The sequence below is a fragment of the Sycon ciliatum genome, chromosome 5 (assembly GCF_964019385.1).
Source record: "Sycon ciliatum chromosome 5, ocSycCili1.1, whole genome shotgun sequence".
Classification (NCBI taxonomy): Eukaryota; Metazoa; Porifera; class Calcarea; order Leucosolenida; family Sycettidae; genus Sycon; species Sycon ciliatum.
The window spans coordinates 1274610-1300084 of record NC_088647.1 but is presented as its reverse complement, the minus strand read 5'-3'; the positions used below and the strand labels follow the sequence as shown (position 1 = coordinate 1300084).

At 47.8% G+C, this 25475-nt stretch overlaps 4 protein-coding genes across 4 annotated transcripts; 3 read left to right on the top strand and 1 right to left on the bottom strand.

The window, feature by feature from the left end:
• Positions 1-884: 884 nt before the first annotated feature.
• On the bottom strand, positions 885-8852 carry LOC135817121 (uncharacterized). The gene is made up of 6 exons (XM_065330240.1): positions 8542-8852; positions 5005-5158; positions 4375-4446; positions 2807-2854; positions 1892-2002; positions 885-1032 (listed from the first exon to the last, which is right to left on the bottom strand). The coding sequence occupies exons 1-6, from the start codon at positions 8815-8817 to the stop codon at positions 968-970; spliced, it is 726 nt and encodes a 241-aa protein (XP_065186312.1). The 5' UTR covers positions 8818-8852; the 3' UTR covers positions 885-967.
• A 183-nt stretch (positions 8853-9035) lies between these two features.
• LOC135817122 (uncharacterized) lies at positions 9036-13706 on the top strand. Its single transcript, XM_065330241.1, has 3 exons — positions 9036-9431; positions 11271-11453; positions 13267-13706. The coding sequence occupies exons 1-2, from the start codon at positions 9114-9116 to the stop codon at positions 11424-11426; spliced, it is 474 nt and encodes a 157-aa protein (XP_065186313.1). The 5' UTR covers positions 9036-9113; the 3' UTR covers positions 11427-11453; positions 13267-13706.
• Positions 13707-16586: 2880 nt separating this feature from the next.
• Positions 16587-24955, top strand: LOC135817118 (uncharacterized). The gene is made up of 3 exons (XM_065330239.1): positions 16587-16980; positions 21134-21316; positions 24533-24955. Exons 1-2 carry the CDS (start codon positions 16663-16665, stop codon positions 21287-21289), a joined length of 474 nt encoding a protein of 157 aa, XP_065186311.1. The 5' UTR covers positions 16587-16662; the 3' UTR covers positions 21290-21316; positions 24533-24955.
• LOC135816507 (uncharacterized protein K02A2.6-like) lies at positions 21936-23306 on the top strand. The gene has a single exon (XM_065329702.1). The coding sequence runs from the start codon at positions 21936-21938 to the stop codon at positions 23304-23306; it is 1371 nt and encodes a 456-aa protein (XP_065185774.1).
• Positions 24956-25475: the final 520 nt, after the last annotated feature.

The following is a 25475-nucleotide window of genomic DNA, read 5'->3' as shown; positions in this document are numbered from 1 at the left end:
CACATACTGCTGTGGACATTGAAACCGTTGGAAAAGTATACGACCACGAGGCGCTCGACTTGCAGATGCGAGCACTGTTGGTCCATTTTTGCAGTATGTGCGTGAACTACAGTGCGCGTATACACTAAGGCAATAAGGGCGCCAGCACCGGTCATTCCACCGGATTTCAAAATCCACAACAGTAGAAGCCCTAACAACCTTTCCAGCCAGTGATTTGGCCAGCACGACTTGAGTCAGGTACCTTGAACAGCACAACATACATAATTATACGCATCGCAAGTGCGAACTAATTCATGCAAAAAACTGTACTGGGACAGTAGAAACCGATAAGACGACTTACCCGCAAGTTCTATCATAGCAAAGTGAAGCAGTTGCGAACAGCCCCGGCATTACCGACAATATACAATGAAAAATGAGGCACACAACAACAACAACAACAACAACAACAACAGCAGCAGCAGCAGCAGCAGCAGCAGCAGCAGCAGCAGCAACAACAACAACAACAACAACAACAACAACAACAACAACAACAACAACAACAACAACAACAACAACAACATGGACCAAAAAGGAGGAGTTGGCTATCTGCTGGGGTATAAGATAATGGATGAGTGGCAACGCGAGAACACACAATGACCATGCTGGCACAACATACATGTACATGAGTAACGACTACAGCTTACAGAGCTCATGATAATCCAGACCTCTACACATCAGTGTGGGCAATGCACGTATGCACAAGCGAGGCTAAGTTAGCAGTGGATGTTCCATGAGCAGTCATAGCTACCATAAGGCAGTCGAATATGTCCTGCACATACTTCATTGCATGGCGCAGGTCTTGCTGTTGTAACTGTGAAGTATTAGATGAGGTTTAGAGCCTATAAACTGGATGACACAGCCAGTAGAAAGATGGAACTGCAACTGCTCACAGAGCTAGGGCTAGTTACAGAGATACACATAGATTAGATCAACAAGCAATGGAGTGCAAACCTTGCAGTTGCTCCATTTCAGTGTGGTATTCCTTCATCATATCTACACGACAAAACAACAAAAGGAACAACCCCAGACAAAGAAGACAATCAAATGAATGGAAAAAGCAAACGCAAGACAAGTACAGTCAGTTGCAAACATCTATGAAATCTGAGCCCAAGGTGCAAAGCTGGCACCCTGGACCAGTTCCTATCAGGCAGTGCTGTTCTGGTACCTGTGCCCGGCTAGCAGCATTCGTATCACACCCAGGGTGCCAAAGGGCGTGCAAACCCAGGGCACTAAATATGCACTTCCGGTCTGGCTCCACCTTGCAAAACTATACTGTAATACATGGCCAAGGTGCTACCAAACACAATACCGAGCCAGAAATTTAACAACGTTTGAGAGGAACATAAGTGAGGGCATAACTTATACTCAATCTTTCTGTGAGAACCAGCCCTTGGGATGTTGAGGAGGCAAGCAATAATGCCTGTTCAATTGGTGAAGTAAAAATAAAGCTAACACCTACAGCATAGTCCAAGCACTATGCAAATCCAGGCACTCACCCCTCCCCAGCCTGAAGTAACGTTTGATCAGGTAGTGGCGCAAAGGAGCAATGTGCTGGCAATATATACCAGCTTTCCACGAATAGAAGTCTCGCCTTTTTTTTCTTTCTTTTTTTTTAAGCAAGAAGGGGTTTTGATGTACAATCGAAGATTGGAACTTACTACTCAAATGAACACATTTGAACAATATGATAGGGACCTGAAAATGGGAGTGAAACTTACAAGCGAAATACGATACACTAAGCAGCAAGGGAAATGATCACAGCCTGGCTTGGCAGGTGCACAGGCCCCTCATTGATAGCAAACACCATCCAAAGCTACATCATGCCCTTGCCCAAGATCGCACAAGAACTTACCACGAGAGACGTAGCGGTCCCAGCCCTCCATTTGATCGAAATAGAATGCCTTGTGGAAGTGTTCCGGGAAGAACATGTCCAGGAAAGCATTGCCATTGTGGATAGGCTTAGCTGTGTGTGTGTGTGTGTGTGTGTGTGTGTGTGTGTGTGTGTGTGTGTGTGTGTGTGTGTGCAAGAGAGAGAGAGAGAGAGAGAGAGAGAGAGAGAGAGAGAGAGAGAGAGAGAGAGAGAGAGAGAGAGAGAGAGAGAGAGAGAGAGAGAGAGAGAGAGAGAGAGAGAGAGAGAGAGAGAGAGAGAGAGAGAGAGAGAGAGAGAGAGAGAGAGAGAGAGAGAGAGAGAGAGAGAGAGAGAGAGAGAGAGAGAGAGAGAGAGAGAGAGAGAGAGAGAGAGAGAGAGAGAGAGAGAGAGAGAGAGAGAGAGAGAGAGAGAGAGAGAGAGAGAGAGAGAGAGAGAGAGAGAGAGAGAGAGAGAGAGAGAGAGAGAGAGAGAGAGAGAGAGAGAGAGAGATAGATAAAGATAGAGATAGAGAGAGAGAGGGGGGGGGGGGCAGAAAATAGAAATCTAGTATGAGACTACTTAGTAAAGTACAACCAAAACACACCCAATAGCATAATGGAGACTTGGCAAAATTGGTCGCAACGGGTGGTAAAAGTGCCCCACCCAACTCAGGAAGTACAGGTCAACATTCCCCAGAGCGCCAACATACAAACAACATGCATAGCTTCTCACTGCAGCAAACCTTTCACAGTGCCCATCGTTTAGCTACTTCATCTAGCTGCTCTTGCCGGCAGGGGACATTGCACCATCGCAGCACACAGGCTTACAGATAGCCGTACATGTTATAACATATTGCTACATACCGGAATCCAAGTGAAAAGCAGACTACTAGTATCTCTATCCATGAGTGAAACTTACCCCAAGCATACCCGCCAAGTTCTTTTTCTTGCCGAACTTGAGGATCACCTGAACAGGAAAGAAAGACACAAACACACACACACGCACACACACTTGTACTTGTTGCTCACTGCCAAAACTGGTCACGTGGGTCTCCCCGGGAGAGGGGAGAGAGACTCAAAAGGAATCTTGGAAAGATGACTCAACTGGCTATTGAACCACCCAACGACCGACTCCCCCTGAAATCCCCAAAACTCTGGGTGGACTTGAAAATAATCCCACTTATGGGCTCACCACACCCCAGTAAGTGGGTGAGAACAAGGTGCAGAAAAAGAATTGACGGCATCAGGGTATCCGTCCTGGGATCCAACTGCAGTTACCCCTGCCCCAAACACACACACACACACACACACACACACACACACAGATAGAGAACAGAATACAGAGAATCAATAGAGAGGTTCCGGGGTACAATTTTCCGTGCCAAAATCCGTATGGGCGCTACGGATTTTTTCCAGGCGTGCTCCATACGATTTTTCGGCGCGGAGAATCCGTGTGGACTGGCTTTCATACGAACCATGTTTCGTATGGAGATTTTGCGTCATCGGGTGCAGAAAGATTTTTCGCGTACAAATTTGGTACGAGAAACATCGATTTTCCGCGGGAAGTTTTGATTTCGGTACAAATTTTCAAAATAAAAAGTCATAGCGCGGGGATGTGACGTGTTTGCGATCGTAACCTAGGAAATGACGGCAAACACATAAGTTCCGTACCCCGGAACTTTTCACTACTCGAAAACGACGTATAAAATATCCGTAGCGCCTCCACGGATTTTGGGGAACCTCCCTAATGTCACTGAGTGTGTGTGTGTGTGTGTGTGTGTGTGTGTGTGTGTGTGTGTGTGTGTGTGTGTGTGTGCGTGCGTGCGTCCGTGTGTGTGTGTGTAGTGAAGCTTTTATCAGATTCACTCTGATTTAGCCACTCACACTAGTAGCAAGTATTACCTTCACAGGGGGCAGGGGTAACTGCAGTTGGATCCCGGGACGGATACCCTGATGCCGTCAATCCTTTTTCTGCACCTTGTCCTCACCCACTTACTGAGGTGTGGTGAGCCCATAAGTGGGGTCATTTTCATGTCCACCCAGAGTTTTGGGGATTTCAGGGGGTGTCGGCTGTTGGGCGGTTCAATAACCAATTGAGTCATCTTTCCAAGATTCCTTTTGAGTCTCTCTCTCTCTCCCGATCAGTTTTGGCAGTGAGCAACAAGTACAGTGTATGTGTGTGTGCATGTCTGTGCATGTGTGTGTGTGCTTGTTTGTGTGTGTGCGCGGGCGCGTGTGTGTGCGTACGCACAATATGTCAGTAGTGCCGCATGACCTTACTACAACACCAGCATGTGCAGGTGGACGAAATGAAGACACTGCAAACCATGGTCCACACTATACAGTGCATGTATACTATTCACACACACACACACACACACACACAAGCACAGACACAGATACCCCCCACATACACACACACACACACATGCACGCCTGCATGTCGAGTCCACATTAGAAAGAATGCAAACAGCACAAGCAGCTCACGGGCCAGTGGTGCGCTGGGGATCAGTGGGTCATCGCTGAAGGCATCCGGGTTGTGCCGGTGGTAGTGATACGCTGCAAACATCACACCAACATCAATGAACACAGCATAGGGAAACCAAAGTGACTACTTCACACATCACAGTCACACTAGGTCCACATTGGGACAGTAAAGTAGGGGCGTCGGACACGGTACGGTCACTACGGTATTGACCGTACCACCATTTGTTCCAAGTACCCCGTGAATCTTTAAAATGCACGGATTTGGGCTCTAAATTTCCAAAATGTTCAGCTCAGCCATCCTTCCCTCACGAGTAAATTGTACTTCAGATGGCTGACCGTACCACACTAAAATACCTTCCCAAGCCCCTGTAAAGCCCTTGCAAAGTGAATACATGTAATGGTACAGATGTGCACATGTGAACTGAACACAGCACATAGGACACCAATAGCATCTTGATAAAGGACAATTGCACGCCAACACAGTTGAAATGCAAACACCAACACATGCACCAGAGAGACAGGCCACAAGGCAGTACAAAAAACTTTGTCTATCTACACTCTCACAGCAATGCAATGTACAGGGGAGGTACAAGGACTGCACAAGACTTAGCCTGACATGACCACACGTACACAGCATTCCGGGACGGGTGGGGTACGATGGTGGCTGCCATCCACTGTCACGGATTGCTTGTCGTTTCTCTATCTCCTCGGTGTGGTTGGCAAACAGCTCAGGCAAGTCGTAGTTCGCGTAACTATCAAAGCGCCTCTTGAACCAATGAATGCTCTGTGAGGAGACGAAAGCACAAATGGCAGTGCCCAAACAGTATTACTATCAGGCTGTCAGGCAGAATGGGAGAATGGGAGTTCCAACGCAAATGAATAGATACACGACTGCCAACTTTGCACCAGGCTGACAAGTGTAAGTACAAGTGCACATACTTGTGTGCATGTGTGCGTACATGCTTTTTAAGTCGCTATGATCCTGCAAGTAGCCCATTTAATACTGGCATTTGAGAGCAAGAGGGATTCGTATGTAAAGTAAAGTTTGCAAGAGGGATTGGCTTGCAGGAAAAACCAAAGCCGAGACTCAAAACTTGGAGACATAGAAATTCAAACGTGCTCCATTTTCGTGACTGAGCGGATGATAATATTATAATAGTGTGTCACCTGATGGCTGCAGTGAATGATCATGTACGGATCGGAATAGTTTGAGATCCCTCCCCCCAACCCAGACTCGCCAGATCCAGGCACCTTTCTGACCCCGTTTGAAGCATAAAAGATGCCTTTTCAATGAAAATAAGAAAAAAATGTGAACCCAGCCATCTGCAGACACAGAGCAACACATGTGACTCGAACCTATGCATCCAGAAAGAACACGTCAATATTATTGTGTTGCGAGTACATGTTTGGAAGCTTTTCATGACCGGATATTTTTCTGGAGCGTAAAGCTGTGTTCACAACTGGCGCGCGTTCGAGTGAAACCAAGCGTTTGTGCGTATTTTTGCTGGCTTTTGGGGCGCCATGCGTACGGAAACGCCCCGAAATAGAAATTCCAACATGTTGGAATTTTCAGCGTGTATCAGGCACGTACCAGCGTACATGCCAGTCACTTTGACTGGTGGGGTCAAAAAAATAAAATTCGAAGGTGTCCCACGCGCTAAATACGACTCGGATTGCTGTTTTTAGTGAAAGCCTGAGCGCGCGCTTGGGTACGCATGAACCGCAAGCATACCGCGTCCACGCGCCAGTTGTGAACACAGCTTAAGCCGCACTGGAGTATAAGCCGCACCCACCCCCCTTTTTCGGCACGAAATACAGACATCTACCCTATTCATCACTCTTAATGTGATCGTCGTAGTATACGCCGCACCCCTTTTTTTAGGGTGAATTCGTGGTATTTAATGTACAGTTTACACTCTGGAAAATACGGTGGTAGTTTTTCACTGGCAATTTGGGGTTTGAATTATCAGGATTCCGCTTGTAGTGGACTTTCAGCCTACGCTGGCGATGTGTGTGTGTGTGTGTGTGTGTGTGTGTGTGTGTGTGTGTGTGTGTGTGTGTGTGTGTGTGTGTGTGTGTGTGTCAACACAAATGCAAGAAGTAACTCTGCCCTCCTTGCCTCTTTGAGGCACTGCATCACCTTTAGGTGGCAGTTTCAAGGTTCAAGGTTCAAGGTTCAAGGTGTGTGTGTGTGTGTGTGTGTGTGTGTGTGTGTGTGTGTGTGTGTGTGTGTGTGTGTGTGTGTGTGTGTGTGTGTGTGTGTGTGTGTGTGTGTGTGTGTGTGTGTGTGTGTGTGTGTGTGTGTGTGTGTGTGTGTGTGTATGCACTACCATACTATATGATGGCAACAAACAAGTGAACTTGCCTCAATGACTCGAGCAAACCTGTTAGTGTTAGTAGCCCAAAATGAAAACACTGCAAATATATTGTACAAAATTATTGTCGATTTTAGCTACAGAAAAAGATAAGCGCTGGCTCTGGAGAGCTCCCGTGTTTGGCGATTTTGTGGTACACTGTGCCCGCCGCGCGATTCGAAACTTGAAAAATGGTCCAAAAAAGGCACCTTAAAGGGGAAGTATACCCTAAAATCAAATTTTCACCAGTTGTAGTCTTCTGGGTGCTGAGTCGAATGGTCTTGGTCCGAGGAAGCTGCGACGCTCCCTTCCTACTTGAATCCCAATCGAACTCGCGCACTTCCACCGAAACTGGGTGACTGCGCCCTACTAGATGGGGAATTGTATGCAAAATGTCACTAAAAGCGCCATTTCGTTCTTATAAAAGCACGGATGACCGCGATTGGCCCATATGTTGTAGTCTTTTGGACGCTGAGTCGACTGGTTTTGGTCCGAAAAAGCTGCGATGCAGCGTTCCTCCTTTATTCCCAATCGAACATGGTTGAACAAGCGGTCACGTGCTCCTGGGTGCCCAAATCACCTGGTCACCACGCCAGCAGGCGACAAATTTCACACCAAGGTTCAACTCGAGTTCAACTCGAGTGACAGGAGTGCACCCAAAAAAGGTCAAACAGGCTAGTAAGTTGTACCCTGCAGGCACGGTGACCAGGTGACTGGTGTACGCAGGAGCACGTGACCGCTTGTTCAACCATGTTCGATTGGGAATAAAGGAGGAACGCTACATCGCAGCCTTTTCGGACCAAAACCAGTCGACTCAGCGTCCAAAAGACTACAACATATGGGCCAATCGCGGTCATCCGTGCTTTTATAAGAACGAAATGGCGCTTTTAGTGACATTTTGCATACAAATCCCCATCTAGTAGGGCGCAGTCACCCAGTTTCGGTGGAAGTGCGCGAGTTCGATTGGGATTCAAGTAGGAAGGGAGCGTCTCAGCTTCCTCGGACCAAGACCATTCGACTCAGCACCCCGAAGACTACAACTGGTGAAAATTTGATTTTAGGGTATACTTCCCCTTTAACTGGGGTTCGAACTGCGAATGTTCTGTTATGCAAGTGGAGTGAACGGCCTGGATTTTCATGGTTTTTACCCAATTCAGTGCTTTGGGGGCAAAACCTGGCCGGAATCCTATTCTTGTTATGGCTTGCTTTTTGGAGAAATAGACTTCAAAAACACAATTGGAAGAGCATTCCATGGGGGATTGCCAAAAAAATTGTGACGAAAACTCAAAATTTGACCCGTTTATGGCCAAAAGCTAGGACATCATCTTTTTCTGAATGGACTGTAGTCCGCAGGGAAGACTGGTTACACTTACACTTGTTACAGTGTACAAATGCAATTATCATATCCCTTCACTCCAGTAGTGACTCTCACAAGGCGATACACGGAGATAAAGGTATGACGTAATTACATACACACATACATACATATCCAAAAATTTTAGCAGCAAAATGAAAATACATTTCCACCAAATGAATTTTCGAATTTGAATCGCTGACTGGCGACGGTTTTATACTCGACACGAGTAGTCTACGTGAGGTATTGAGCTCTGCAATGTCGACACGTAACTGCCTTGCGAAGCAATTATAAATCGCTGAGAAATACTTCGACAAGCCAAGGTGCTGTCAATTGAGAATTTCTCAATCACTGAGAAGAATTTCAAAATTAACGTTCTCAATTTTACATTTTGAACGAAGTTTCAACAGAAGACGTTCTTCCTTGGGCCTACTTCAACACCATAAATAAATCACTTACAGCAGCTGCTCCCACTGCCACGAAGATCAGGAATTGCAGTGGCCTCATAAATGGGATAATACCTAATCTTCTTGGGTGAGGCACTCGATACTTTTCACTTTGCCAAGTTGTACCAAATATGTTAGTGTCATCAGGGTTATTCTGCCTGAGGTATCGTCTTGGAACGGAAACAGGCTCAACAATTCGTGGAGAAACACTAGGGCCAATGCTCGGGCGGCCCATGGCCGCCTGGCCAATGCCGCCAAGCTTGGCGAGACGAAGACTACGCAACGCCATTCTCGCCTTCTTCTGCGAGCGCGCATGCGCAGTGGACGCAATATCAAGAAAACGTCAATCAGGATTTACTGATAAGACTTTTAGTGATAGCGCGCTGCATGGGTGCACTGCATGCATATGCATGCCAACTCACTGGGCTGACTGACTGTACGAGTACTTCGGTGCAACTGACTGTACCCAGCTTGCTACATGTAGCTACACTTGCGCGAAGTAACACCGTTAGTTGCGGCAAGAGAAGATTTCTTTTTTGTAGTCGCAAGAAAAGTGAGAGGCGATAGAGAATCAAGAAGGGGAAGATGTTGGCGCGTTTAGCATCTCGCACGGCCAAGGTGGCGGCCAGGTCGCCAGCTGCAGCCATCAGCGCTCGCCACGATAGCCATTTCAACCCCTCTGTTGTCAATAGCCAGAACTTGACACAGGAGCAGGTGATTGCCAAGCTCGACAGCGACATCAAGAAGAGAGAAGATGAGCGATTTCGCTGGCTGCGCATGGGCCTTCCGTGGACGCAGACGTACGTGATAGCGGATAGCGGCTTCGAGTATTGTCGAGGTGGCATACCAGGCTGGGCGTGGATGCTGGCTGGAACTGTGACGCTGGGATTAACATCCTACAAGGTATGGGCAAGAAAATATACTGGTATCCCCCCAAACACCTCCAAATATCAAATCCCCTGCGAAGTGTCGCGTAGGCCAGGTCGTTGTTTACCTACAAGTCCCCCTCGCACCGTAATCATGGCCTTCACAACCCGTCCATGATGTTGGATTAGCCATCTTAGCGTCTGGAGACACTAGCGATGACTTCTCCTGCTGCTTATGACCCCAGTGTGGGCGATGTTGCAAATTTGGGTATGCAGCTTTCCTCCTGCACCTTCTCCTATTCATGTATATACTACACCGTACTAAGAGTAGGTGTGATCTGCTCAAAATGTACATCCTTTGTACTTGTCCAAACGAGCAAAGTGGACCAATGTCACATTCGCTTCCATGTAATTGGGCATGTAGCCCGTGCTTACTTGCGAATTCAAACGAGAGAGCTTGGAAGCTCAGGGCCCTACGCTATGCTTTTTTGCCTTGATGACCTAGACAAAAAAAAGCATAGGGATGTTATAAATTCTTTAAAAAATTCCTTTTTTTTAAGACATAACCTGGGATTCGAACCCGCACTATCGCGCTCCCTGCATGCATCCCCCGATACACTTCGCATACATACTAATTCTTCCAAGTTGTTTCACATTGTGATCTTGCATTTGAAAGCCCTATTTGAATATGCATTGTGGCCAGCCGTCTTTGATGGCACGGTACGGTAGGGGATAGGTACGGGACAGGTACGATCGAGGGTAATACGACATCGTCTCCCGTACCGTACCGTACCATCAAACACAGCTGGCCACATACAGCTGCCCGCAATATTCAAATAGGGCTTTCAAACGCAAGATAATAACGTAAAGCAACTTGGAAGAATGGGTATGAATGCGAAGTGTATGGGGGAATGCATGTAGGGCGATAGTGCGGGTTCGAATCTCAGGATATGCCTGAAAAAAAGGAGAATTGAAAAATTTATAACATCCTATGTTTTTTTGCCCTCAGATACGGATAGCGCCAGGCGTGACACAAACAAACACACAAACAAACACCAAATTAAAGCTGTGTGGACCCTGGCTAGCGCCAGACGTTACTGAAGTAACGTCTTCTGCATAGCTACGGGAATAAAATATACATACATACATGTACAGTCTACTCCACTTAAGTTATAACGAACTCGCTGATATAGCGAACCATTGTCCATGTCCCTGTTTGAACTAGGGGTGAAACTGTTCGATGTTTTTTCATGTTCGGGTACCCTAATGCCAGCATAGTGTCCCACAGTTCGGGTATCGGTTCCATGCACTCTTTTCTCCAGACCGACAAAATGGGTTCGAGACAATTATTTTTTAGAAAACATGTTTGCGAGCAAGAACGAGACATCAGAGAGTCCATGTGCGAAGAAGATATTGACCAGGAGAACCCTATGGACGGGTGGTGATCGTTCTTGAGTAGACTTGACATGTATTTGTACGAAGACAAGGTTTTTCGAGTTTCGGTTCAAAATTTGACGGAACAGGTACCCGATTCTTTTCAGCTGGCGGCTCCAAAACCGGTTCCTTACCCGAACCGTTTCACCCCTAGTTTGAACCCATACAAAATTGACCCTTTGTAGCGAACAGTTTTCGTTTATAAAGAAGCAAATCTTGTCTTGGCTGCATGTAAACCCAGTGTACTCATAGACTTATGAAGCACTTGCCAGCCATGACTTGCTGCTGGTACAGTGTGGGTGCATTTCTGTTATAACAAACTTCGGCGATAAAGAACTAATTCTCCTACACAATGGTGTTCGTTATCATCAGGAGTCGACTACATCTTTGACCAATTTGTGTCGTGTTTGCCTTTTCCTCATATGTACGTACTGCACTGCAGTTCTTCACTGAGCGCTTCCACGACCCGTACGTCCACCAACACAACCCAAAACCAGACTTGGAGGAGTACCACCGCATCAAGAGCAGACTGGCCGATGAGCCGGACTTCTGGAACTGGGACGAGAGAGACGCGGCCAAGGAGGCAGCAGCCGAGTGATACTAATATAACGTGCCCAGGTCCATTGTAAGTGAACATACTGTTGTTGCAATAAGCCTCACCACCATGACACTCCTCTATTGATCATAATTACCACACGATGATATTGGAGTATGGAAGTTCTTAAAAAAAAATTAAAAAACTCTCTGTCCATGCCTCGAAGTGAGATGCAGTTGGGAGGTTCAGGGTTGACATTAGGGAGGTTTAGTTCCCACGTAACAGAAACGCGTACGTGGGTGATCCACGTAAAGTGGATGAAGGGCACCCACGTTGCAATGGTGTGTTTAGTCACACAGAACAAACAAAAGCATGAAGCGAAAGGCCCAAACCTGGTCAAAGACGAAGCTACCCGGGCCTAAGAAGCTCATCCAATATTTTGATTTCGTGCTTCGGAAACTTCTTCAGCTGAGCACCCTCACAGCTCGCACAATGCGCTCCATTCTGATTTTCACCCACGTTTTGGCGGAACGTGGGTGAGCCTCCATACACGGTATGTCGTGAATCAGAAAACGTCTGTACGTGGGTCACTGAGTATCACGTGGTACACACACGTAAAGTACCCACGGATTACGTGGGACTAAACCTCCCTACAGTCCATTCAGAAAAAGATGGACTTCTAGCTTTTGGCCATAAATGGGTCAAACTTTGAGTTTTTTTAGAGTTTTTTTCTGCAATCCCCTATGGAATCCTCTTCCAATTATGTTTCTGAAGTTTTTTTGTCCAAAAAGCAAGCCATAACAAGAATAGAATTTCGGCCAGGTTTTGCCCCAACAGCACTGAATTGGGAAAAACCATAAAAATCCAGGCCGTTTGACCCCGCCTGCAAACGTGCATTGTGCGGTTCGAACCCCAGTTCAGGTACCCTTTTTGGACCCTTTTTCAAATTTCAAATTTCGCAGCACTGCACTGTGTACGATGAAATCACGAAAAATCGCCAAATACGGGAGCTCGCCAGAGCCAATCTTTTTATGAATGGACTGTAGTGTAGTCATGTACATGTGTGTGTTGACTTGCAAGCTGGCCACATGCTTCTCGGGCAGGTTCAGGGTTGACATTGTAGTACATGTGCAGTTTGACTTGCAAGCTGGCCGCATGCTTCTCTCCATGATCTGAGCACATAGAGTGCACGCCAAGGCCAGGGTGCATTCACCTCTGCTTTAGTAGTCTCATTGTGAGATGTGAATGGTATACATTACGCCATGCTGTTGTGGACCACACCACATGCACAGTACACAGTGTACAGTAGCTGTGGTGATGGTGACGATGGGCTGTACAGTGCCTACCGGCTAGAGGTTAGATCCGCATGATACATCACCGTGGCACGGCACAAGAACATGTGTGCAGGGTCCTTTTGTACATGTACAAGTGAATGATCCTGGCAGATGTGTGCATGATTATACCTTCAGAGCCACGTACTCCTACTGATCCTTTGATGACCACACATGCTAGCGACAGACAGGCAGACGGACAGACAACACAAAGCTCGTGCCATCGAGTCCAAGTGACGGTCAGCGCTGTATAATATGTACACCATCGGTCTGGTTCATTTTCCACACCTGTAGCACGACCGCCGGAAGCAGTTTTCAATTGGTCCGGTCGTACCATAGTCTATCATACGTTGTGTATAACATGGCGGGGACATATGCCCTCCTCAGCAGTTAACATGTGTTGGTAGCTACAAAGTTGGTCCGGTGTTAACCTGACCAACCAGACCGGTTCCGGCGAGCCTGTGTAGTTTCACAAGGAGCATAGATGTCGTTCATGCAATGCCGGAGTAAAGGCAATCAGTACGTAACGTCTTGTCGTCTGCTGTTTCTCCTTGTTTGCGTGAACATTGCAGTTATTGTCCCCAGGCTTCAACCCATCTCGTGTTGAATGCCTCTTGTCCATCGGGTATTTCCCATTGCTGTTAGCTGAACCAACGCTGCGGACCTGTATTCCAGGTCATACGGTTACCATCACGGTTCAGAGTCGCTGCTGTGTATATATTTATGTTCCGTTTTGTGTTATTTCTGCTAGTACCTATTACCATGCAATGCTTTCGAATGGTTATACTCCCATGCTAGCTGTACCATGTACTTCAAAGTAGGAATTTTGTGATTCGCGAGGGTGACGTAAGTTGCTTAAATTTGGAACATATGTACACATATGGTCCGCTGCTGTTGTTCCTTGCCAGTGCTATGGCTGTTGCTGTGTTGTTTGGCAAGTAAATTCTCATTTCCGCAACTTTATTTCCTCCATGATTATTGTACCCCTGAATGAAAACATGGTCGTGTGTTAGCTGTGGGTTTTGGCATGGTTCTAGTCCTGGAGAGAAGAGACAGTTCTCGCTGTAGGGATTCCAAGTTGCACCCCCCCCCCCCCCCCACCCACCCACACACACGCTGCATTCCTAAGGCGGAAACGTATTACGCAACATGAATAGCAGCTAGCACAATTGCCAACGTACAAGAGCATGTTGAGTGGTCTTTTCTGAGCTAACAACTGCACCATTGCGCCATGGTAGGGCATTCATTCGGTTGACCTATACATGTAGCTACTTCTCTCCAACTCCCATTAACTTAAAAATAATATTATTATTGTACCTCTTCCGCTACATGTACTGGTACACATCCGCAGTGGCTTTTGTTGGATGCCTCAAAAACACAAAACCTGCATACAAAAGCATGCCGCCATTGATGTCACAGCTTGCAGAGGCAAGGTTCTGCACTTGGAAGTCATGATGGGACAAAGATGCCACTAGCACTACAAGCAAGAGTTCATAAACTCTTGCTACAAGTCTACAACCAGCCCAGCATGTGAAGTGTCGAAGCCTCTCTTCATCTGCCCTCTCACAAGCGCAAAGCAACTGTATTCACACAGATTAGGCCAAAACAAATAATGACCTTGTTTCCGGTCGCCCGACTGGGCCACTTTTTCCCAAATTCTGAAACTTTTTTTGGTCCCAAATGTATACAAACGGTGGCAATGCCATGTGTGCAAGTGCACTCAACGAGTCATAACTCAGTCAAATCTCAACCGAATTCCACAATCGAAACACCGACAAGGTAGCAGAGATTCTCAGCTGTCGGCTCGAAAACCTATGGGGTCGATACGAGCTAGAATAACGGAGCTGGAAGGACTCGAACTGTTTGCTTGATTTCTCAGGATGTACGAAAACAGGAATACACCACATGCTGTACAAGAACAGTGAGTCAGTCAACTTTGACATTGATCCTTGCCATGATATATGTACAATGTACATGTGTAGGTGCTCTTCAAAATTTTGTTGGGAAATCTGCTACGACCTCCAGCAGGAACAACACATCGTCACGGGCCATGGCCTGGAAATACATTCTTCCAGCTTTCGTACCAGATGGAGAGTAGGAGTTCGACACCGGGCTAGAACAAGTTTCGGAGGTATACAGCGTTGCTGCACCTTGACCTGCTGCCAAAGACACACCGGTACTTCTAGGCTGCGCCATGATAACTCCGAAAACACCTCGTCCTAAAAATTCAAAAATGCAAATCGAATGCAAGAAGAGATGGTCAAAACTGCAACTCGTACTCGGAGTGTGTAGATGCGTAGCGTTCTGGCAGAACGCAGGTACTAGAAGCCTCTTTGATCTTGTACGGACAAAGCAAAATAAAAAGAAGAAGAGAAGAAAAACAAAACTAAAAAGGAGCACCCATTTTGTTAAGCCAGGGGCTGGCTCACGCCTGGCATGAAAAAGAGAGATTAAGAAGTTTAAAAAAAGTAATTAGTTACTTCTCAGAAACTAGACAATCAATCATGATGACAACTGTCTAGCTGACCACCATGCACCAGCTGTGCCTCTGCTCGGACCAGGTCGACAGGGGCATGGTCAAAGTGACGGCGGCAAAGGTTACATCCTGCGTTGTGATTTTGGCCGGAAACGTACTAGTGGGCCAGATACGTAACGTTTTTACGTAGTGCTAGGCCGTCATCACACTATGTAAAAACGATACGTATCTGGCCTACTACTATGTAGACAAGGGAAAAAAACTATGTAGACAATCATAGAGGTCTGGCAGGACTTTACGGCTGAATCAAGGCTGTACGCACGAGGCCTTGATGAAGGCGAAACATCCTGCCAGACCTCTATGATGGTGTTTCAGGTTTTGTCTTTCGCTTTTCTGGTATAAAAGCAAGACACGTATACAATGTAGGAGTGGTGGTCGGGGACGTGGTGGATTCAGCTTGTGAGCTTTAGCTCCTTCAGCTTGTGAGTTTCAGCTCCGTTCGCTTCTCATGGATGGGATGATCCTTGGTCCATGATCTTTCGCTTCCTCAAAATTATCAGAAAAGTTCAGCAACTCGTCAACTCCTATTTTCATGTAGAACAGAAAGTGGAAAACTGATCGCGATGTTTGCCATAGATAGGTGCATGCTCTTTCGCTTATTCACAACTAGCGTAAAATTTCATCTCCACTCACGACAACAAGAACTCCGTGGTGGATTCAGCTTGTGAGTTTCAGCTCCGTCCGCTTCTCATGGATGGGATGATCCTTGGTCATGATCTTTCGCTTCCTCAAAATTATCAGAAAAGTTCAGCAACTCGTCAACTCCTGTTTTTTAGTACATGTAGAACAGAAAGTGGAAAACTGATTGTGATGTTTGCCACTTATTTCACCTTGCTTCTTAGCAGATAGATAGGTGCATGCTCTTTCGCTTATTCACAACTAGCGTAAAATTTCATCTCCACTCACGACAACAATTACAAGAACTAACTACAGTAACTAGTTTACTTGAGTTGAAAATTGACCACGCGTGCACGATGTGTAGACACTTTTCATGTTGCCGTTTTTGGACAGGCTGTGTTTACCAGCTACCTAGTACCTGTGTTCTGACCCTACGACTAGCATGTAACCATGGTAACTGTTCACAGTCAGTCAGTCGAATGTGGCCTGACACTTGACAGAGTCTACGGGGTGCCATTGACGACGGGCTTCTACTACTTTTCTACCGTATTTTTCCGTATCCATTGACCACCACTGTCACTGACCACGCGGGCTTTATCGGCTCATCAAGCGCAAGGCCACCGTGCACGCGTGGGAACGTCGCTCATTGGCTACAACCATAGAAACGGTACGGTAAAACTGAAAGTACGTTTCCGGTTTCGGCCAAAATCAAAACGCAGGATGTAACCTTCGCCGCAAAGTCTTTCACTCTACAAAAGATGTCTTTTTGTCGTCGCAAGAAAAGTAGAGGCGATAGAGAATCAAGAAGGGGAAGATGTTAGCCCGTTTAGCATCTCGCACGGTCAAGGTGGCGGCCAGGTCGCCCGCTGCAGCCATCAGCGCTCGCCACGATAGCCATTACAACCCCTCTGTTGTCAATAGCCAGAGCTTGACACAGGAGCAGGTGATTGCCCAGCTCGACAGCGACATCAAGAAGAGAGAAGATGAGCGATTTCGCTGGCTGCGCATGGGCCTTCCGTGGACGCAGACGTACGTGATAGTGGATAGCGGCTTCGAGTATTGTCGAGGTGGCATACCAGGCTGGGCGTGGATGCTGGCTGGAACTGTGACGCTGGGATTAACATCCTACAAGGTATGGGCAAGAAAATAAACTGGTATCACCCAAACACCTCCAAATATCAAATCCCCTCAAGTGCAAAGTGTGGCGTAGGCCAGGTCGTTGTTTACCTACAAGTCCCCCTCGCACCGTAATCATGGCCTTCACAACCATCCACAGGGGCGTAGCGTAGCCCTTTTTAATCTGCTTTGGAAGGTTATGTTACACGACATAGTGTACAAAATTCACCCCATTTTCATTTTTGCAGCCAAGGATGCTGGCTCAGTCAGCTCCTTTTATTTTGGGGTAAACTGTGCTCAGAAACGAGTCTGAGAAACGAGTCTGAGAAACGAGTCTGAGAAACGAGTCTCAGAAACGAGTCTCAGAAACGAGTCTCAGAAACGAGTCTCAGAAACGAGTCTCAGAAACGAGTCTCAGAAACGAGTCTCAGAAACGAGTCTGAGAAACGAGTCTCAGAAACGAGTCTCAGAAACGAGTCTCAGAAACGAGTCTCAGAAACGAGTCTCAGAAACGAGTCTCAGAAACGAGTCTCAGAAACGAGTCTCAGAAACGAGTCTCAGAAACGAGTCTCAGAAACGAGTCTCAGAAACGAGTCTGAGAAACGAGTCTGAGAAACGAGTCTGAGAAACGAGTCTGAGAAACGAGTCAGAGAAACGAGTCTGAGAAACGAGTCTGAGAAACGAGTCTGAGAAACGAGTCTGAGAAACGAGTCTGAGAAACGAGTCTGAGAAACGAGTCTGAGAAACGAGTCTGAGAAACGAGTCTGAGAAACGAGTCTCAGAAACGAGTCTCAGAAACGAGTCTGAGAAACGAGTCTCAGAAACGAGTCTCAGAAACGAGTCTCAGAAACGAGTCTCAGAAACGAGTCTCAGAAACGAGTCTCAGAAACGAGTCTGAGAAACGAGTCTGAGAAACGAGTCTCAGAAACGAGTCTCAGAAACGAGTCTGAGAAACGAGTCTCAGAAACGAGTCTCAGAAACGAGTCTCAGAAACGAGTCTCAGAAACGAGTCAGAGAAACGAGTCTGAGAAACGAGTCTGAGAAACGAGTCTGAGAAACGAGTCTGAGAAACGAGTCTCAGAAACGAGTCTGAGAAACGAGTCTGAGAAACGAGTCTGAGAAACGAGTCTGAGAAACGAGTCTGAGAAACGAGTCTGAGAAACGAGTCTGATTCAGCAGAAAACATGTACAGTCAACTTGGCTTATAACGACACTCGGCGGCGGGGCATCAAAAAGGTGTCCTTATTCGCGAAGTGTCGTTATCCCGAAGTCTCATTGTATGTATTACAGCGGGATGGGACTTTGCTCTGGGCATGGAAATTCTGTCGTTATTCCCGAATTGTCGTTATTAGCGAAGTTGACTGTATAGAAAATTTTCCTTTGATCTTCAACTACAACACACTTTTTTTGCACATGTACCGTAAAGTACCGCCAGAGCGCCCCACCACCTCATCCTTTCGTGGTCGTATTGTGGAGGTGGTCTGCTGTCTGTAGGTCATACCAAGAGTACATAACCCCCCAGAGTGTGCAACTCGACTATGGGTGCTGTCCCGACATAATTTCAAGTTGACGTCATTTTGATGATGCAATGCGCACTGTACACGGATTATCAGACGAATCCGGAACCTGTGGTTGACCGAAGCCAATCTGATCCTGTACAAATTATTGCAAAGAAAAACGTGTGATGCGTTGACACCCGTACACATGTTGTAAATCACTGGTGCAAGGAGCATTGCGTCGTAAATAATGACGTCAACTTGAAATTCTGTCGGGACAGCAGGCAGGGTATGTGGGAGTTGCACACTCTGGGGGGTTATGTACTCTTGGTCATACAACATGAACCTTGTACACATATTGCACGTTTTGCAGTCAATCCGTACCTTCGAACGGACACAAGCTCCACACAAAAACCTGCCAAGTGTGACTTTAGTACACTAAGATTCTCACATGGTACAAACTTCGTTGCACTCTGCCATACGATTTTCCTTTCCCTGGCTGTAAAATCAAGGTGGGGCGCTCTGGCGGTACTTTACGGTACTATCAGCTGCTTCTTTAATGTTTTTTCGGGAGGATCCGACATAAGACTTGCAAACAAACATGCTTCTTTTCCTCGAACGGCAGGGAGCAGCAAGTAATTAGTTGGAACCAAAACCGCACAGTGTAGTCACTTCACACCAGGGAGCAGTAAAACACCAGCATTTGCTACAGTCCTTGCTTCACACTCAGATCCTCTCGTTCCGGTCATGTCATGCTGCTGTTTTTCTGTTTGCAAAGGTACTGTAGTACCGAAAATGGCTGCATGTACAATCATGTTCAAGACTGACATACAGACTCAGTATACCGCGTACAAACATGTATGAAGGACCTACCCGGTACATGTAAAAGTCCAGTGCACGCATCGACACATGGATGAACAAGGTTACGTTGAAGGCGGGCACTTTGCGATACTCTTTATCCTGTTTTGGACGTTTTGCGGACATGTTGTTGTTGTTTGGCTTTATTTAGAGTGGAGTTCCAAAACAGGCCTACACCTAATGACAATGGTCCAATAAGGACATGGTACAGAAAACTCTAGCTGCTTTGTTTGCGTGTTTTGCGATACGGCGTTACGCGCCTGCATCCATGATGTTGGATTAGCCATCTTGGCGTCTGGAGACACTAGCGATGACTTCTCCTGTTGCTTATGGCCCCAGTGAGTGTGGGCAATGTTGCAAATAATTATGGGTATGATGGAGCTTTCCTGCTATGTCTTCCCCTTCATGTATTGTACTACACTGTACTAAGAGTGTGATCTGCTCAAATGTACATCCTTTGTACTTGTCCAAACGAGCAAAGTGGACCAATGTCACATTCGCTTCCATGTAATTGGTGTGTAGCCCGTGCTTACTTGCGACTTCAAATAAAATATACATACATACATGTACAGTCTACTCCACTTAAGTTATAACGAACTCGCTGATATAGCTAACCATTGTCCATGTCCCTGTTTGAACTAGGGGTGAAACTGTTCGATGTTTTTCATGTTAGGGTACCCTAATGCCAGCATAGTTTCCCACGGTTCGGGTATCGGTTCCATGCACTCTTTTCTCCAGACCGACAAAAATGGGTTCGCGACGATTATTTTTGAGAAAACATGTTTACGAGCAAGAACGAGACATCAGAGAGTCCAGTTGCGAAGAAGATAATGACCAGGAGAACCCTTTGGAAGGGCGGTGATCGTAAGGTAACGCATTTATAAATGTGTTACCTCTTGAGTAGACTTGACGTGTACATGTATTTGTACAAGAACGAGGTTTTTCGAGTTTCGGTTCAAAATTTGACGGAACGGGTACCCGATTCTTTTCAGCTGGCGGTTCCAAAACCGGTTCCTTACCCGAACCGTTTCACCCCTAGTTTGAACCCAGGGCCTGCTCTAGACATTCAACACAGCCCGGTCAAAGTGTACCTGGCGCATGCAGGCCAGCCGGGTCAGATCATCCGGCAGAAAAACAACCAAAAAGCCTGCTCAAAACGCAGGAAAACAGAAAGGCGAATTTATTACCGGAAATCGGAAAGTTTAGAGAACAAGGCCAACTATCAAAGTCCGCAAACGTAGAAGGTAAACGACAAAGCGTGAGTTCTTTTTCTCTTCGCGCCACTTTTGACTGCCTGCCCCCATCGACTTTGAATGTCCTGACTTCCTGCTCGCCGCTGGCCAGATCGCGCTCGAACCAGTTGACCCCAGTTGACCCAAGCCGAGTTTCTGTCGCTTGTAGACTGTAGTGTAGTGTGTACGATTGCGCTAGATTTGCAACAGATGGGGTCCGCGAGTCGTAAAATACCGGTATTTTTGGAATCCATTGTCAGTTTGAGACATTTTTCAGCCAGGTCAGACTGGACCCGGTGTTATCTGTTCAGCCAGGTCGTGCAGTTCCCCAGCCGGGCGCGTGACCCGCCTGACCCGGCTCTCCAGCAGGCTCTGGAACCCATACAAAATTGACCCTTTATAGCGAACAGTTTTCGTTGATCAAGAACCAAATCTTGTAGGTCTGCATGTAAACCAAGTGCACTCATACTGTCATGAGCCACTTGCCAGTTTTGACTTGCTGCTTGTATAGTGTGAGTGCATTTCTGTTTGACCAATTTGTGCCTTGTTTGCCTTTTCCTCCCATGTACGTACTGCACTGCAGTTCTTCACTGAGCGCTTCCACGACCCGTACGTCCACCAACACAACCCAAAACCAGACTTGGAGGAGTACCACCGCATCAAGAGCAGACTGGCCAATGAGCCAGACTTCTGGAACTGGGACGAGAGAGACGCGGCCAAGGAGGCAGCAGCCGAGTGATACTAATATAACGTGCCCAGGTCCATTGTAAGTGAACATACTGTTGTTGCAATAAGCCTCACCACCATGACACTCCTCTATTCATCATAATTACCACACGATGATATTGGAGTGTGGAAGTTCTTAAAAAAAATTAAAAAACTCTCTGTCCATGCCTCGAAGTGAGATGCAGTTGGGAGGTTCAGGGTCGACATTGTAGTACATGTACATGTGTGTGTTGACTTGCAAGCTGGCCACAGGCTTCTCGGGCAGGTTTATTGTTGACATTGTAGTACATGATTATGTAGTTTGACTTGCAAGCTGGCCACTGTAGTGTAATGAGTAGCATCATGACAGAACTCTATCCCTAGGCATATCATTGTCTGTCTCCAGGTTTCTCCTTCCTACTCCCTACACTCACTCGCATTGATCTAACGTGTGTACTTGTATAAGAACCGCAGCCTGCCTGCTGTACCATTGACTCATGCATGTATGTACCTCTGCATTTGCTGGCTGCGCATCACTAACCCTTCCCCTTCGATGGCACAGTCCCCGCACTGAATGCAGTACTCGGGGTGTGACAGCTGTCTACGTGCCGGGTCCACGCCTCGTAGTTGCAGATGCTCTGTCCCGGGCTCCCGGCGATGACAGCACCGACACCTCCACCATGGCCGACGTCATCAACGACATCGAAGCCCATGTGTCTGCCGTCTCGGCTGAGTATGCATCGCCCGACTTCTGCAGCCGTGTTCGCCTCGCCATAGCCAATGAGGCCACCCTCGCCCAGGTGCGCCAGTTCATTGCTGCCGGCTGGCCCGACAAAGAGCACAGCATCCCGGACAACCTCCACCCACACTTCCACTCCAGGCAGGCCCTCTCCGTCGCCGACGGCTGCCTGTACTTCGGCGACCGGCTAGTCATACCTGCGTCCCTGCAGTCCGAGGTCTTACGGGCAATCCACGAGTGTCATCAGGGCGTCACCAAGTGCCGTGCCCGGGCAGCAGTGTGGTGGCCAGGGCTTAGCAGTCAGATCGCCGACACAGTCCACAACTGCGAAGTCTGCAGCCGGACACGCCTGGTCCCCGCAGCTCCACTGCACCCTCTGCCACTCCCAGACCGCCCATGGCAGCGCGTTGCGGCCGACCTCTTCACACTGGATGGTATCGACTACCTGATTACGGTTGACTACTTCTCCCGATTTGTGGAAGTGGATCAGCTCCGCACCACAACATCCGCCGCCATCATTGCGGCCCTCAACATGCACTTTGCGCGGCACGGTTTCCCAGACAGCTTCGTTTCTGACAACGGGCCGCAATTTGCTAGCTCTGAGTTCGTACTCTTCCTGACCCGTCACGATATCGAGCACCGTACCAGCTCACCTCGCTACCCGCAGAGCAATGGCATGGTAGAACGCTCGGTGCGCACCATCAAGGAGCTACTCCGCAAGTCCACCGACCTCCCGGCAGCTCTACTCGCGTATCGCTCTACCCCGTTGCAATGTGGTTTCACCCCTGCTCAGTTGTTAATGGGTCGGCAACTCCGCTCCACAGTGCCATCACCCGCGGCCCAGCTGGCACCAGCCTGGCCAGACCTGGATCTGGTTCGCCGTCGAGAGGCTCAGCAGCAGGACCGGCAAGCCTCGGACTTCGACCGCAGACACTGTGTCCGCTTGCCTGGTCGGCTCGCAGCGGGGGACCGGGTCTGGGTTACAGACCTGCGCCAGAAGGGAGTGGTACAGCTGCAGCTCAGTGAGCGATCTTACAATGTCAAGACAGCCACCTCCACTGTACGTCACAATGGGAGGAGCCTCCGGCCACTCCCGCCAAGCACAGCAGAAGTGGAGACACCAGCAGCCCCCATCGCCCTGCAGCCAGAGGCCACCGGGACACGCGGCAGAGAATCTCCCGTGGCGAGCTGCGACGGCACACCGGCCACTGCCGAGGCCGGCACCACTGCCGAGGCCGGCACAAGTGCCACCTCCACTACGCGTTCAGGTCGCAAAGCCATTGCACCTGAGCGGCTTATCTCGACCATGTGAACATGGACCTTCCCCTCTTTCCGTTAGGGGAGATGTGGTGTAATAAGTAACATCCTGACAGAACTCTGTCCCTGAGCATAGCATTGCCTGGGCCTGCAACTCTTTCCGTTAGGGGAGATGTAGTGTAATGAGTAGCATCATGACAGAACTCTATCCCTAGGCATATCATTGTCTGTCTCCAGGTTTCTCCTTCCTACTCCCTACACTCACTCGCATTGATCTAACGTGTGTACTTGTATAAGAACCGCAGCCTGCCTGCTGTACCATTGACTCGTGCATTCATGTACCACTGCACTTGCCGGCTGCGCATCACTAACCCTTCCCCTTCGATGGCACAGTCCCCGCACTGAATGCAGTACTCGGGGTGCGCGTGCGTATTCATGTCTGACTGCACTGCCCTCGGGCTCCATCTATACATGGCATCCCGTACTGGGCACGCTGCTTCCGGTCGCTGCTGTGTGCACGCAGCACCGCCGTCCATTCCGCTCTCTGTCTTCTTTACACAGTGATTCCCGATTGGAATCTCTCTTCGTTTCTGCTCTCATTATAGTTAGCTGTGCTTTTCCGTGTCCGATAATGTTCCCCCTTTTGCAATAAACATTCAGGCGAAACTACTCCAAGTAGCTACCGCTACAGCCACATGCTTCTCTCCATGAGGCTGAGCACATCGAGTGCCCGCCAAGGCCAGGGTGCATTCACGTCTGCTTTAGTAGTCTCATTGTGAGATGTGAATGGTATACATTACGCCATGCTGTTGTGGACCACACCACATGCACAGTACACAGTGTACAGTAGCTGTGGTGATGGTGACCGTGGGCTGTACAGTGCCTACCGGCTAGAGGCTAGATCCGCATGATACATCACCGTGGCACGGCACAAGAACATGTGTGTAGGGTCCTTTTGTACATGTACAAGTGAATGATCCTGGCAGATGTGTGCATGATATAATTATACCTTCAGAGCCACATACTTAAATTTATCGTTTTGATGACCACACAAGCAAACAGGCTAGCGACAGACAACGACAACATAACGCGCGTGCCATCGGCATCGAGTCCAAGTGTCAGCGCTGTAAATGTACACGATCAGTCTGGTTCATTTTCCACACCTGTAGTTGCGCAAGGAGCACATATTATGTCGTTCATGAGAGCAATGCCGGAGTAAAGGCAATCAGTACGTAACGTCTTGTCGTCTGCTGTTTCTCCTTGTTTGCGTGAACATTGCAGTTATTGTCCCCAGGCTTCAACCCATCTCGTGTCAAATGCCTCTTGTCCACCGGGTATTTCCCATTGCTGTTAGCTGAACCAACGCTGCGGACCTGTATTCCAGGTCATACGGTTACCATCACGGTTCAGAGTCGCTGCTGTGTATATATTTATGTTCCGTTTTGTGTTATTTCTGCTAGTACCTATTACCATGCAATGCTTTCGAATTGTTATACTCCCATGCTAGCTGTACCATGTACTTCAAAGTAGGAATTTTGTGATCCGCGAGGGTGACGTAAGTTGCTCAAATTTGGAACATATGTACACATATGGCCCGCTGCTGTTGTTCCTTGCCAGTGCTATGGCTGTTGCTGTGTTGTTTGGCAAGTAAATTCTCATTTCCACAACTTTATTTCCTCCATGATTATTGTACCCCTGAATGAACACATGGTTGTGTGTTAGCTGTGGGTTTTGGCATGGTTCTAGTCCTGGAGAGAAGAGACAGTTCTCGCTCTAGGGATTCCAAGTAACACGCGCGCACGCGCACACACGCTGCATTCTTAAGGCGGGAATGTATTACGCAACATGAATAGCAGCTAGCACAATTGCCAACGTACAGGAGCACGTTGAGTGGTCCGCTTTCCTGAGCTAACAACTGCACCATTGCGCCATGGTAGGGCATTCGTTGGCTGATCTATACATGTAGCTGCTTCTCTCCAACTCCCTCAAACGTTTCAAAAAATATTGCGCCCATTCGGCTGACGTATAATTGTAGGGTGCGTTCTTATATTCTCTAGCTTCTAGAAGAAGAAGAAAAGAGAAGTCGAAGAAACTGGGATTACTCAAGAACGGGTCTCGAAGAATTCGGAGATATTTTGCACATGTCAAGCAAAATGAAGCGTCAAAGGGGCCGCGATCTTGAGTGACGAATGTATGTGCGTATGTGAAAAGGGAAATGCGTACA